Consider the following 15,159-nt stretch of genomic DNA (forward strand, 5'->3'; position numbering starts at 1 on the left):
CTTCTTGTAGATAGGGGACATTAGCCTTTTTCCTGTCATCTGGCACACTTCTGTCCTCCATGGTTCTGAGACTTCTTCCAACAGCTCTTTTATGGCTCTAGAATGGGCCCTGGCAATTTGAACTCATTCAGCCCAGTTTAGAAGCTCCTTAAGCATTTGCCTGCCAATCTTGGGCTGCAATCCTGCCCCTTTAGTTTGTATTTAAAGGAAGGTTGTAGTTCTTCTTTTTGGAGAAGACTAAACCAAAGTAGGAGTCAAGCACTTCTACCATTTCTTTGTCATCTGTTATCCTTGTTCCATCCATATTGAGTAGCTGAACTCCCTTCTCTTTTCTCTTTCTTTTGCTTTGGATGTATTTGAAGAAGGCGTTGTTGCTGTTGTTGCTTTTAGCTCTCCTTGCTAGCCTCAATTCATCCATCACTTCAGCCTTCCTGACATCAACCTGCAGTATCTTGTTACTTGCTATATTCTTCCTATGTAGCCTGGCCACATCCTATACACGTCCTTCTTTGTTTGTTTGTGTTCAGATTATCTTTTAGCTTTTTGTAAAGCCATATGGCCTCTTCATGGATCACTGCCTTGTCATGGCGAAGGGGCTTGCGTAGCTCAATGAAGCTATGAGCTATGCTGTGCAGGGTCACCCAAGACGGACAGGTCATAGCAGACAGCGCTGACAAAATGTGATCCAGTGGAGAAGGAAATGGCAACCCACTCCAGTATCTTTGCCATGAAAGCCCCATGGACAGTACCAAAAGGCAAAAAGATATGACGCCGGAAGATGAGCCCCTCAGGTTGGAAGGTGTCCAATATGCTACTGGGGAAGAGCTGAGGGCTAGTACTAGTACCACCAGAAAGAATGAAGCAACTGGGTCAAAGCCGAAAAGACACTCAGTTGCCGATGTATCTGTGGATCACAACAAATTGTGGCAAGTTCTTAAAGAGATGGGAGTACCAGACCATCTTATTTGTCTCTTGAGAAACCTATATGCGGGCCAAGAAGCAACAGTGAGAACTGGGCAGGGAACCACTGATTGGTTCAAAATTGAGAAAGGAGTTCGGCAAAGCTGTATACTGTCGCCCTGCCTATTTAACTTATATGCAGAGCACATCATGAGAAAGGCAGGGCTAGATGAATCACCCAGTGGAATTAAGATTGCTGGGAGAAGTATCAACAACCTCAGATATGCAGATGATACCACTCTCATGGCAGAAAGTGAAGAGGAACTAAAGAGCGTCTTGATGCGGGTGAAGGAGGAGAGTGCAAAAGTTGGCTTGAAACTCAACATTAAGAAAACTCAGATCATGGCATCTGGTCCTCTCACTTCCTGGCAAATAGATGAGGAAGAAATGGAGGTAGTGACAGATTTTATTTTCCTGGGCTCCAAGATCACTGCAGATGGAGACTGCAGCCAGGAAATTAAAAGACGCTTGCTCCTGGGGAGGAAAGCTATGGCAAATCTAGACAGCATACTAAAAAGCAGAGATATCACCCTGCCAACAAAAGTGCATATAGTCAAGGCTATGGTTTTCCCAGTTGCAATGTATGGCTGTGAAAGCTGGACCATAAGGAAGGCTGAGCGCAAAAGGATTGAGGCCTTTGAATTGTGGTGCTGGTGGGGACTCCTGCAAGTCCCTTGGACAGCAAGGTGATCAGAGGAGATCAACCCTGACTGCTCTTTAGAAGGCCAGATACTGAAGATGAAACTCAAATACTTTGGCCACTTTGGCCATCTATTGTTCCTAATGAGAAGGAAGGACTCCCTGGAGAAGAGCCTAATGCTGGGAACAATAGATGGCAAAAGAGGAAGGGGACGGCAGAGAATGAGGTGGTTAGACGGAGTCACTGAAGCAGTTGGTATGAGCTTGAGTGGACTCCAGGGGATGGTGGAGGACAGGAAGGCCTGGAGGAATGTTGTCCATGGGGTCGCGATGGGTCGGACACGACTTTGCGACTAACAACAACAACAAAAGCCATATGGGTTTCCTCTGTTGTCTACCACTCTTTTGCCTTGTTGGAATTGTTTGTAGTCATGCTTTAAACATTTCTTTTTTTAAAGATATCCCAGCCTTCTTGAGCAACTTTTTTCCTTTAGAGTGACTTGCCAGGGGACTTTGTTTATCATTGCCCTGAATTTGTTAAAGTTGGCTTTATAAAAAACAAGGTTGCATGTTCGGCTATATTTAGTTTTACTTTCCTTTATTATTGAGAATTCAAGTTAGGCATGTTCACTTTCCCCAGAGTTCTCATAGCTGTTACTTTGTCCACTATGTCTTCCCTGTTTAGTTAGTATCAGGTTGAGTAAAGCCGTATTTCTCATTCCTACTTCTACTTTCTGCTGAAGGAAGTTATCAGAGACATGTTAGGAATCTCTTAGATGGGGCATGTTTGGCAGAGTTTGCCTTCCAACAGATATCAGGGAAATTGAAGTCCCCCATAATGACAACATCATGCTTCCTTCAAACACTAATCCAGATACACTCAGTGTGATTAGTTCTCTTCTTCCTGTATTTCTTTGCAGAGATATGTAACTTTAACATAAAGTGCAGCTCCTCCTCCTGTTCTGTTACCTCAATTTTTAACAGCTTATATCCTGCAATTTTTAAATTCTATTAATGGAAGTCATCCCATCAAGATTCAGTTCTGCATATCAGGTCATATTTGCCCTAATGTACTAAAAGTTCAAGTTCATGTTGTTTGTTTCCCATAGTTTGGGCATTGGTGTATAGACTTCTAAGGTCACGTGAATTATTCCTTGGCTTCTTTCCAACATTTTCTGGAAGACTAGTGTTAGGCCAGCTAGAGTTTCTTTCACTGTTGCAGTACATAATCTGGGCCCCAATGTTAATTTTTTCCCTAAGGTTTTGAAGTTTGATGTCATTTCCTCAACACTCCTGTTGGCCGTATTGTTGGTTCCCACATGTATGAGAATGGAAGGGATGTGCGCCAGTGGGTTGTGTATCAGTAATTTGTATGAGCTTTGGTAATCTGTTAGTTTTACCATTGATCTTTGCTCCAGGAAGACAGCACCCCTGGCAATTCCATGGGTCTTCCTGACATACATGTTTTTCCATCTTACACAAGAGTGAATCTCCAGCAATGATCACTCTTCTCCTGTTGTTGTTGCAAACTTTGGTATCTTTTTCCTTACGTAATTGACCTTTTCTCTCTTTTTCAGAGTTACTCAGTATGTTGTGTAGTTCCTTCACAGTAGGTTTCTCATCCATCTCTTCCTGCTAGTAATCAGGCTATTTTATTTTTTTATTTATTTAAAACATTTCTATGCCGCCCCCATCACAACAAAGCCTCGGGGAGGCTACTCCCTTTCAATTGCAGCTCTCTGACCATGCCCACTTCAGCTGCAACCCTCAGAGCACACCGCCTCATGACTGTTTGCTGGGTTAGTGCAGGCCTCTCACCACTTGCCTCTGCTTCTGCCTCCCTCTGTCTTCTCTTCCACTACAACTCTGTTGCCAAACTCCTGGTTGCTCTCCCTGTTAGTTTGCTCCCTGGTTGCTTGGCTGCTTTTTTCCCAGGAGCCCTAGACCAGCTGTGGCAGTTTCCTCTGATCTGCTCAGCCGGGAGTAAGAAGCCAGAATGATGCAGTATGTACAGCATCCATTGCCTTCTCTTATTTTACTCATCATGACCTAATTTTGGCAAAATCAAGGATTTTCTATGAGGAAACATATAATTCTTGATTTTAGACTTATTTACCCAGCACAAATATTTTGAAAATAATCTGGGATTACTTTTATTTACTTATTTACAGTTTTTATTTATTTACAATATTTCTATCCCATCCTTCTTAAACTTGCTAGGACGGCTTACAACAGGACGGCTTTTAAGGCTTGCACATTCTCTGCTCTGTTATCAAAAGGCTATATATATCATATGGCTACTTAGGGTAGATTTAGGGTAATCCAATCAATTGATTTAAGTTAGACCTGACTAACTTGTTGCCTAAATTCCAATGGCTTTACTCTAAGTCTGAATCCAGCACAATAAAAATAAAACTGAGATCAGCATGGTTTATTGAGTGTTTCCTTTCCTTGTCCTTTCATTCTTACATTATAGCCTCTTTCTCAAATTATGGGACCAGTAAGGCTGCTGTGCTAACAGGGCTGTCTGCCATCTATCCTGGAATGTAAGAAACTACAGGAATGGTGAAGTTCACAAATTAGAAACCAGGCTGCCATTGTTTGCTGGCCTGGCTTCTCTTATTAGCACGATTCTTCTCACCTGCCCCTTCTTCATATTCTTACCGTGGAGCCACGGGGGAGTGGTTGCATGTAATTCCCAAATCACAAAATTGGATCCTTGATCCAATTTTGATCCTTGCCTATCATGGCTATTGTATTATATTGTATTGATCCTTGCCTATCATGGCTTGCTAGGTACTGCTAATATGGTCAGACCTATAGCCCCGCCCTGTTGTGCACAGTGCCTGCAAGAAACCAATCTTCTTCGACTCTGAATGAGATATGTGAAGAATTGTTGTATTGTTTCCATAAGCACAAAAAGACAAGAGACAGAAAATTATTCTTGCAGGTTCTCTCTGTCTCTCTCCCCCACCCTCCAAGAAGTGCCAGCTAGCTTCATGGATGACGGGATTCAATCAACAGTGATCTCATTGCAGGCATAAACAGAGTGATTCAACGGTAACCACAGAACAGATAACAAGGATTCTGACCGTGATACAAGGAATCTGTTCTGCAAAAACATCAAAGCTGGTGAAAACCAGTTACTAATTTATAGTTCCTGCAGGAGACATGTGGCTGGAGGCAAGGAATATACAAGCAAATGTCAGATGTGGCAGAGAGCTAAAATTGGCAAACAGTCTATAACCTTTGTTTGACTTCTGATTATAGTAGAAGATATTAGTGAAAGAGCCCATTACAAATTAAATGACACATAAAGTCAGATGCAACGATTCAAGACAGTAGCCTCATCCTGTGCAAATGCCTGAGTAGGACAAACATAACTTTCACTGCTAATTCCTTCAAAAGTCTTGCCCATACATCTCTTCCTTCCCATCTGAGATACAAAAGCGTACATCCAAATATTTGGAAGCCCATTTTCTTCTTAACTTGATTTTAAAGAAAATATCTCCTCAGTTTGCTTAGTCAAATGAACAAAAATGAAGGCTGTATCATTCACACACACACACACATTTGAACAATGGGAAAATAATAAACCCCAAAATGCGCAATTTCTGTAAGAATGTGAGTCATGTGCAAAGGCTGTAGGAGGAATTCCATAATTCCATCATGAACAGCATTTTTATAAACCCCCAAACCAGATTTCTAGAATAAGTCCAATGAAAACCCAGTGATTTTAATGAAAAACATCACTGAATTTTGATTTTCCCCCCCTCCCCTGCCATTTCCCTCCCTGCTTTGGGGGGTGGGGGGAGGTTGTTTGTTTTTGAACCAGAAAAGACCTGAAGAGGTTTTCAGAGCAGTTGAGAAAAAATGACTGAAGTTTGCAACTTAACCTGGGCAAAGGCCTAGCCATCTTAAATCAGCAAACACTACTAAAAAGAACCAGAAAAAAAGTTGTGAGTGTTTGCCACATAAATATATATATCACTCAAAACATTGTGCTCTGCAGTGTGGGCTTTGTAGGGAAGGTGGAGCTGTGAACCACAGAAGGCAACACCCCCATCAACCACAGATGCACCGCTGTTAGAAATTATGAATGCAAAAAATGAAATATTTGTAGATTTCAAAATAAACTCACTCCCTCCCTATGCAAAAGCACCAGCAGATTAGATATATTCATAAATTAGGACAACCACAGGAAGGATAGACCAAATCAGGGAGAAATTCTAGGCACTTTCACAAGGATAATCTTTCAGGCTTGGCTTATCCCACAGCCTTGACATCCACAAGCCATATGAGTCCCAACCTGACCCTGCACAAGTGCTCACGGTACAGACACATCCCACAAATTCATACCTCATCAGTCTGTGTCCTCTGTTCCCCAGTTAATGTGAACTGAACATCCAGCTGTCCTAGAAACGGATCTTAAATTCAATCCATTGTTTTGTCCATTGTTTTTCATGCTTGGTGAAAGTACAATTGCCTATAGTGCAAGTGAATGGTGATCACCTTAAAAAATCAAAATGAGCCACCTACCTCTTCCGGAGCAAGGTAACGGTGCGCTTCCTTGGCATTTTCTAGCACTCTCTTCTGCTGTCATAGGGCAAGAGAGTGGATGTTCACACTTCTTTCCCGTCCATCCTGCTTTACAGGCACATGTTCCACAGTTACACTGTCCATGACCTTGACGGCAGAATGAAAAGGCATAGTTCATGCTCAGTCTGACAACATCTCAGGCCTGCTTCAGAGTGATGGTATTGCTGCTGGTTACCCGTTTGCCTCTGACAACATTTGCATCTTCCACTCAAATGGTCATAGTGGCGGCACAATCCCGTATAGGGCAGGTATTAGGATTTTGGGAAGCTGCCTAAAACTTACTACTTTTCTCTGGCCTTCCCCCAGTTGTGTTTTATCAGATGGGACTGTTACTACAGCTGTGCATTATGGATTTTTTAATTTTTATGTTGATATTTGGGGTCTTTTAGAACATCAGCTGCTGTTGCTACTTTTATAATTGTATCAGTTTTATCATGTGAGGTTTATTATGTTGTACATAGCCTTTGGAGGTCTCCTGCCTGAAATGTAGCCAGAATAAATTGTAATAAAATAAATAAATAAATTTAATTAAATTTATACTTGCAACATCTATCCCATTGAAGTTTGAGAAGCAGTCTTGCATTCCAGGAAGAGCATGGGAAGAAACATGAAGGGAAAGGCAAACATAGAAACAGAGCAAGTCAGAAGAGGTCTCCCGGACCCCCGGACCCAGCCAGCTCAGCTCAGCTCATGACATGCCTACCAAGAGCGTATGAATTAATATAAATTGAGCAAGGAATAAAAGGAACACAGTGGTTGGAGTCTATTACCAAAAACCCAGTCAAGGAGAAGACGAAGATGAAATTTTTGAAAAGCAAATTGCCAATGTTTCGAGGAGGTATTGTTATGGGGGACTTCAATTTCCCCGCTATCTGTTGCGAGACAAATTCTGCCAAATAAGGCCCCTTCAAGCCATTCCTAACACATGTTGCTGATAATTTCCTCCAACAGGAAGTGGAGGAAAGAAGAAGAGGAACAGCTATATTTGAATTGATATTAACCAACAGAAAAGACCTAGTGGACAAAGTGGCAGCTATGGGAATTCTGGAGGGAAGTGACCATGCCATACTTGAATCCTTGATTGTGAAGGAAGCAAAAACCACATGTAGCCAAATACATACCCTGGATTTCAAGAAAGTCAATTCTAATAAATGATGATAAGTCAAGTCCCATGGCAAGTGAGTTTGATGAGAAAAGGTGCCCAAGATGGGTGGGGAATTTTTTTAAAAAGCAAATTCTAAGAAGAATTTTCAGAAGAATCCCATGTGGTTTCACAAAAAGCTTACAGATGATTTGAAAACAAAAAGGACATATATAGTAAGGGGCCAGGCTACAAAGGAAGAATACAGGCAGGTGGCATGGAAGTGCAGGGATGTCGTCAGGAAGGTTAAACTCAAGAAATGAGAGGAGGCAAGCAGGGAATGCTGAAAGCAACAAAAAAGCCTTCTTCAGATATGTCCAAAGTATAAGACAGAGGAAAGAAATGGAGGTTCAGCTACTCAGTGTGGGTGGCAAAATGATAACAGATTGACAAAGAAAAGTCAGAAATACCAAATTCCTACTTTGGCTCAGTCTTCTTCCAAAAGAAGATCTATGACCTTGCTGACAAAAGGGAAGTTCAGGCTGAAGGAACTGGACGGTAGCTGAAGATGATCAAGGTCGAGGATGGTCAAAGATCATCCAATTGGGTTGAATGAGTTCAAATCTCCAGGCCAAATCAACACCCTAAAGCATGGCTCCTCAAACTACGGCCCAGGGGCCGGATCCGGCTTGCCATGCCCATTTGGACCCACCACGTGCGCATTCATGCGTGCACCTGCCGCCACCCACATCGCCCCACACATGGGAGGCAGCAGTTTGCTTGCTTGGAGAAAATGATCTCCAAGTGAGTAAGCCACTGCCTTGTGCTCCCGCCTTGCGGCACGTGCCCGCCTGTGCCTCGCCTCCCCTTGCTGTGTGCATGCACCCGCCCGTGCCTTGCCGCGCTCCCTGCACACGCTGCTGCCGGCCCGTGTGCACCACCAGGAGCCACCTTTCCAGCCCACGCCCAGCACCAGCAGCTTGCAACTGACCCCCTGGTTAAAAAGATTTAGGACCCCTGCCCTAAAGTCATAAAAGGAGCTGGTGGAAGATCTTTCAAAGCTACTCTTTGAGAAATCATGGAGGTCAGGGGGAAAGGCCAGATGACGGGAGAAGGGCTAAAGTTGTCCCTGTCTTTAAGAAGTGAAAAGAAGAAGAACCTGGGAACTACAGACCAGCCACTGACATCAATTCCTGAGAATATTCTGGAGCAGAATATAAAGCAGTCCGTCTGCAAATACTTTGAAAACAGTGCAGTGATTACTAGAAGCCAACATGGATTTCTCAAGAACAAACCCTGCCAGACTGATCAGATTTTATTTTTTTATTTGAGTAACCTCCCTGATGGACTGTGGGAATGCTGTGGACATGATCTATCAGACTTTAGCAAAGCCTTTGACAAAGTGCCCCACAACATGGTTATAGCCAAAATAGCTAAAAGTGCGCTAGATAGAACAATGATCAGGTGGATCTACTGTTGGCTAGAGAATCAGATTCAAAGAGTGCTCATCAAGACCACCTTCTGAAACTGGGGAGAGGTAACAAGTGTGGTACAACAGGGTTCAGCCCTGGTCCCAGTGCTCTTCAACATTTTCATTAACGACTTGGATGTGGAAGTGGAGGAAACATTTATCAAATTCGCAGATGACACAAAACTGGGTGGGAGAGCTAATACCCTGGAAAACAGAAAAAAAAAGAAGATTCAATTGATCTTGATACATTGGAGTGCTGGGCTGAAAACAGCAGAAAGGAATTCAATTGGGGCCAATGCCAAATTCTGCACTGAGAAAAAAGAAATTAAATGCATTGTAACAAGATGGGGATACTTGGTTCAACAATACTGCAAGTGAGAAGGATCCTGGGATTGTTGTAGATCACAAGCTGAATATGAGTCAACAATGTGATGTGGCTGTGAAAAGGGCAAGTGCTATGTTAGGCTGCAATAATAGAAGTATCACTCGCAAAACATGTGAAGTACTAGTTCCTCTTTACTCAGCACCAGCTAGGCCTTATCTGGAGTATTGTGTCCAGTTCTGGGCACCACAGTTCAAGAAAGGTGCAGACAAGCTGGAAAGGGTTCAGAGAAGGGCAACGAGGATGATCTGAGGTCTGGAAACAAAGCCCCACGAGGAGAGATTGAAAGGATTGGGTGTGTTTAGCCTCAAGAAGAGAAGACTGAAGGGAGATATGATAGCACTCTGCAAGCACCTGAAAGGCTGTCACAAAGAGGAAGTACAGGATCTCTTCTTGATCATCATGGAATGCAGGAGACCAAATTATGAGCTCAAGTTACAGGTCGCCAGATCACAGCTATATATCAGGAAAACATTCCTGACTGTACAACAATGGAACCAATTACCTAGAGGGGTTGTGAGCGCTCCCAGACAAGAGGCACTCATGATGCAAATAGGCAGCCATCTGAGAGGGGTGGTTTAACTTGGAGTCCTGCACTGAGCAGGGGGTTGGGCTTAATGGACCTATGGCCCCTTCCAGCTCTACTGTTCTATGATTTTATCTATCTAAGGATCCTGAGTGGGGAATCTACATTCTCCATTTTCATGGCTCAGAGGGAAAAGCCATGTCGCAGCAGCATTGTAATACAACTTTTGTAATGTCTGATTTAGTCCTACTTCCATTGAAGTGGGAAATCTGCATTGGGTCTGTATCACTTCGGACTACAAATGGGAGCTCACGTGTACAGATTGCACTTGCCTTGGCATCTTGCTTTTCTATCCATAAGGAGCAGTGTTCTCCCCTACCTGAAATCTCACATGGTGCAGCTCAGATGCATCAATGAACATTAGATCCCCAATGTATGTACAAGGTACAGGAACAAGACACTGAGATCAGCAACATTTGAGGAGAACATAACATATATTGAGCAAAACTATTTTGGATAAAGCTATTTTGGGTAAATGTGGGCAGTTCTACAGATATTTTGTTTGAAACAAGGGAAACATGTATGTGCTTGACTGTCATGTATGAACAAGCATTGATAGGTCTGAATTGTTTTATTTCTTGCTTGTTCATGCATGGCAGGATGTCATAGGCAGAGTTGCTAGCTTGAATCTTGACTTCAGGGTGAATTCCATTTCTTTTTGGCCTTTCAGCAATCCCTGTGTAGTGCATTCTTCCAAAAGCAGCACATACTATTTAATTCTGGGCCAGAAAATTCTGGGGCAAACCACAGAAGTCTAGAGATGCCTGTCTTTCAGAGAGCTAAATCTCCATTAGCAGCCATGTTACTTTGCTGCTGAGCTCACCCCTTTCATGTCCCCCTTATTGCAAGCCCATCCCCATTCCCAGTTTTCCTGTAAACCCATATGGTCCATTTCTCCAACTTTTATTTGGGCTCCTTCCTCTTTCTCCAGCTTAGGGTGAAACTTCACATACAGCAGCATCAGATGGAAATAGAATGGTGAAATAGGACAACCACATATATGCCGCTGGAAGAATAGTTTTTTAAATGTTGTCCATGTAGATAAAGGTAAAGGTATAGGTTTCCCCTTGACATTAAGTCCAGTCATGCCTGACTCTAAGGGGCGGTGCTCATCTCTGTTTCCTAGCCAAGGGAGCCAGCGTTTGTCTGCAGACAGTCTCCGTGGTCATGTGGCCAGCATGACTAAACACCGAAGTGCATGGAACGCTGTTACCTACCCACCGAAGTGGTACCTTTTTACCTACTTGCATTTGCATGCTTTCGAACTGCAAGGTTGGCAGGAGCTGGGACAGAGTACGGGAGCTCACCCCGTTGTGCAGATTCGAACCGGTGACCTTTCAATCAACCAGCACAGCAGTTTAAACCACTGCGCCACCTGCAGTCCCTGTGTCCATGTAGATAACTCGCTGCAAATATAGGACTAGAATACAAGAGAGAATGGCTGTAACTGTCCTTGTGTCCTGTTGTGGTCATGGCCTACTTGAAACATGGAAAGCATTAAAATTTGTGTTTTGGTCTCAGAGCATCTCTTCTATGGAGAGAGAACACATAAGAGCCTGGCAAGTCTGGGTCAGTACCTGGATGGGAGACACATTGGGAACCCCAGGCCGGCTTGAGTTCCATGACGGAAGAAAGGCAGGATACCAAGGAGTCTCCTTCCCCCATTCCTTTGCATGTTTATACATTGGGAGTGGGGGTCCTTGCTTTGTGCTTCTTTTCATGGACATGTCTGACAGATGATCAGGCTCATTTTCTGGCAACTCCTCTCAGCTGTCATCTCCTCCCCTCTGGGTCCTGCGGTTGACATTCCAGAAGGCTCCACAGGGAGGAATGAGGTGCCTCTGTCTGTTCATCATGATTCTCAAGCAGGTCCTGTTTGTAAATGGGGCTCATGCCCTGAAGCGCAGCAGGGAGGACAAGGCACCCTCCTGCTCAGAGGAGACCCCCGGAGCTGGGACAAGGAGCTGGGTAGAATAGCTGATCAACACTAGGCAAAGGGGTGGGGGGAAATCACTGGAGCAGCTCTGTGGAAACCATCTCCTCCCTCCTTCACACATGCCAGAGGGAGGCCAAGGCCTTGTTCTATGAGCAGAAGGGGCAAGGATGTCCTGGGAGGCAGCACCCCATGGAGGCTACCCACCTCGGTAGATTCCATCTCTGCCCCCCATTCTTGCTTCCACTAGCCAGAGAAGCACGTCCAACCCAGCGCCTACCAAGCTTGCCCATTGCTTGCTGAGTCGTGTGAACCCACAAAGTGTGTGTAGAACTTTCACAGTTTTACTTTGAAGGGAATCAGGGAACATCAAGCCATTGCACAGAAAATTACAACACAGTACAGCTTGTCTATAAAAGATGGGTTTCAATCATTCCCTTAGCATCTGTGGTGGGTAGCAGAGTAATTACTACTAGGAGGAATACTCCTTCCTGCTGAGAAATTGGTTGGGAGGGAGACCTTCACTTATGCACTAACCAAAAGAACTATTTTGAAGACAAGTGTTCAGCTAGACGAAGAACTATGCAATTAAATTTCTAGAGAAACAGGAATCTCTAGATAAAGTTTTCTCTCCCTGAGGTAAAGTCATAGTAGCAGGGTCCAGCTCTAGTTTGTCTGGCCGCATATACTCTATTTCACTAAAATAGCACTTACACAAGCCAGTATTTTAAAATGTAACATTTAGAGCAGGAGGAATGGAGGGATCAGAAAATGTTCTAGGAAGAGAACACTACCAACCCATAATAAATGTGTGTGGCAAGAGCCAGTGTGGTGGTTAGAGAGCTGGACTGGGACTCAGGAGATCTGGGTTCTAGTCCCCACTCAGTCTTGAAGCTCACTGGATGCCTTTGTGCCAGGCACTCACTTTCACCCTAGACCACCTCACAGGACTGCTGTGAGGATGAAATGGAGAAGAGAATTATATAAATCACCTTGGGTTCCTTGTAAAAAAAAAAAAGGCAGGGTATAAATAGGGTATTGCTGCAAATGAACTGGAGAAAAATATTTACAAGTTAAGAAGCTATTTAGGTCTTGGACTACTGCAGTGCATCAAGGTTAGCCGTTTTGCAAATCCCTGTTCCTTGCCTAAATTGCCAACACCCTGCAAAACCCAGTTCTGAGTATCCAGCAAGAAGAGCAAAAGCAGCAGGCGGTGTGGTGAGGCGGCAGCGGGCCCAATCCACTCAAGCAAGCAATGGGTGATGAAAGCTAGGGAGCAACTTTTAGTTCCACTTTTAAAACAAACAAACAAACAAACAAGTCTGAGAATTTATTGGCTTTCTGCTTTCTTATTTAAATGATAGGCACTTTTCACACACTGAGCATTATTCTTTATTATTTATCGGTATTGTTTCTGCGACTTTTACAGGTATTATATTGTGGGTCTTGATACTGCTGTTGGCTTCTACTTGGTTTTAAAAGCAGCTCAGAACTTTTCAAAGATTTATGTTATATTTCACCATGTGATATCTTAGGGTTTTAAGTATTATAAATCATCCAGAGAATTTGAGTTACAGAAACTTAATTCATCAATAATCTAAAAAAAACCCTTTGGGCAAGCAGACCTCTGCTTTCAAAACAGGGATATATGGCAACTGAAACAAAATAACTCTATCAATTGTTAATGCACCAAAAGCCTGGGGAAGACTCAGAGTTTAGTGGCTGCTTGTCCCCGAGTCATTAGTTGCAGCTGGATCTGCCTCAGCAGGAGCCACGGCTGCTGTTTTTTCTGCATGAGTAAATCCTTGCTCATGTATATAACCTTAAGCAAAAGGCACTTCTAGGCAGGCACCCTGATGACCACTCTGAACCCCCTAACAGATTCTTTACCACTGGAGCTCTGGTGATCTAAGGGTGAAAGGAGGAAAGTCCAAAACTGCAGCTGGGCTTAAAGGGTTCAAGGAGGGTATCCCCCGCACTGCTCCAGGTCTACTGGAGAAGAGAGATGTACTGTGTGATCAAACTCTTCCTCCTCCCTGAGCTCGAGTCAGCCAAAAACCTGATGCCCAGATTCCACCTGACATGGCTTACTTCTGTGCCACTGGTTTCCACTGGAGCCCAATGGTTTCCATCTGAAACATGGGTGCTGAACCTGCACTATAACGAGGTGGCAAATAAAAATGAAATGTGATCCCAAACTGTTTTGGGAACTTCTGCTGCTTCAGGCAGCTGATCTTGTTGCAGTCCAACGCATTTGGAGGCCATCAAGTCAGAGAAAGCTGTTCTACCCTGTGTTTTTGTGCACGGTGTGCAATGTTCTGGCGTGACTGAAGGTTTAGGTCTGAAGCTGTTACAGCTCAAAGGTGTCAAGTTTCTATTGGAGCCCAATTACCCTTGAGGAAGTCAGTTCAAGTAGCAAAATATTTGCAGCCACCAGACCGTTGCCTGGAGAATAGAACAGACATTGATGTTTCTAGTTTATGCAACTACAGTAAATCCATTCCAAGGTTTCCTTTACCTGAACAGAAATCATCGGAATATCTGTCATAGAGTGCCTTGCAATTTCGTTCATCGCACTCACAAGTGTCTCCATGAATATCTCCCCAGTCACCAGTTGGATCCACGTCATGACATGTGCATTCACCGCATACACAGGTGCCTGCAGAGGGAAGAGTTGATGTATTAGGAACAACTGCCACACATCAAAACTGTGGAATGGGAATTATTAACAGGAACTGAGAGAATAGAATGTTATTCTATTGTATTCCTACACAGTTGCTGGATGTTTAGATGCATTTTCTTAAAGCAAACTTGCTACATCACTAACTCAATTTGTATTTTTTTTCCTTGACAAAATGTCCAGCAAATAAGAACTGTCACGGTAGCCATTTTCTTTAACATGGGCAGGGGTCAGCAACCAGTGGCTCTAGAGCTGCACGTGGCTCTTGAACCCCTCTGCTGCGGCTCCGTCGCTCAAAACACGCGCCAGCACAGCCGCTGATCTGCAGGCTCTCATGTTACATGAAACGAAACGCTGCTGAAAAGATTCTCTTTGTCCCAATGTAATCTCCTTTATCTGAATCTTAAAAGCTGTGCTTGGGACCTGTCACAATTCATATCACTTGACTGTTTATCTGCTAATCACTCACTAAACACACCTATACCTGGGACCAGCGCAGATTTACTGAGCTTTCCCCCCCCTCCAACCATGGATAAATCCAAAGAAAAGAAAAGTTTCTGAAGAAAACTGAACATTTAATGGTATGTGGGTAGATTCATTTGCTTTTACTGCTAACGAACTTATGGGGTTTGCTGTTTAATGAATGCAGCCCTTTAGCACTGACTTTGACTCTGCAGGAAGCTGTTCTCCTATTCAAAATATATGAAAGAAATCATACTAGTTTATAATGTAAGATTAAAAATAACAGTTTTTAGTGACTGAACAAGAGCTGCAGCTAAATCATATCTTCATTATGATTTAGCTGCAGCTCTTGTTCAGTCACTAAAA

General features: G+C 43.5%; 1 protein-coding gene across 1 annotated transcript in view; it reads right to left on the bottom strand.

Moving 5' to 3' along the window:
• ITGBL1 (integrin subunit beta like 1) overlaps window positions 1-15,159 on the bottom strand; it is a 164,535-nt gene that overhangs the window by 71,586 nt on the left and 77,790 nt on the right. Inside the window, exons 6-7 of the mRNA XM_044429398.1 lie at window positions 14,170-14,310; window positions 6,139-6,285 (exon numbers count right to left, since the gene is read on the bottom strand). Of these exons, the coding sequence (XP_044285333.1) occupies window positions 6,139-6,285; window positions 14,170-14,310 (288 nt within the window). The remainder of the gene's footprint in view (window positions 1-6,138; window positions 6,286-14,169; window positions 14,311-15,159) is intronic.

The sequence above is a fragment of the Varanus komodoensis genome, unplaced genomic scaffold (genome assembly GCF_004798865.1).
Source record: "Varanus komodoensis strain SLA01 unplaced genomic scaffold, ASM479886v1 scaffold2, whole genome shotgun sequence".
Lineage (NCBI taxonomy): Eukaryota > Metazoa > Chordata > Lepidosauria > Squamata > Varanidae > Varanus > Varanus komodoensis.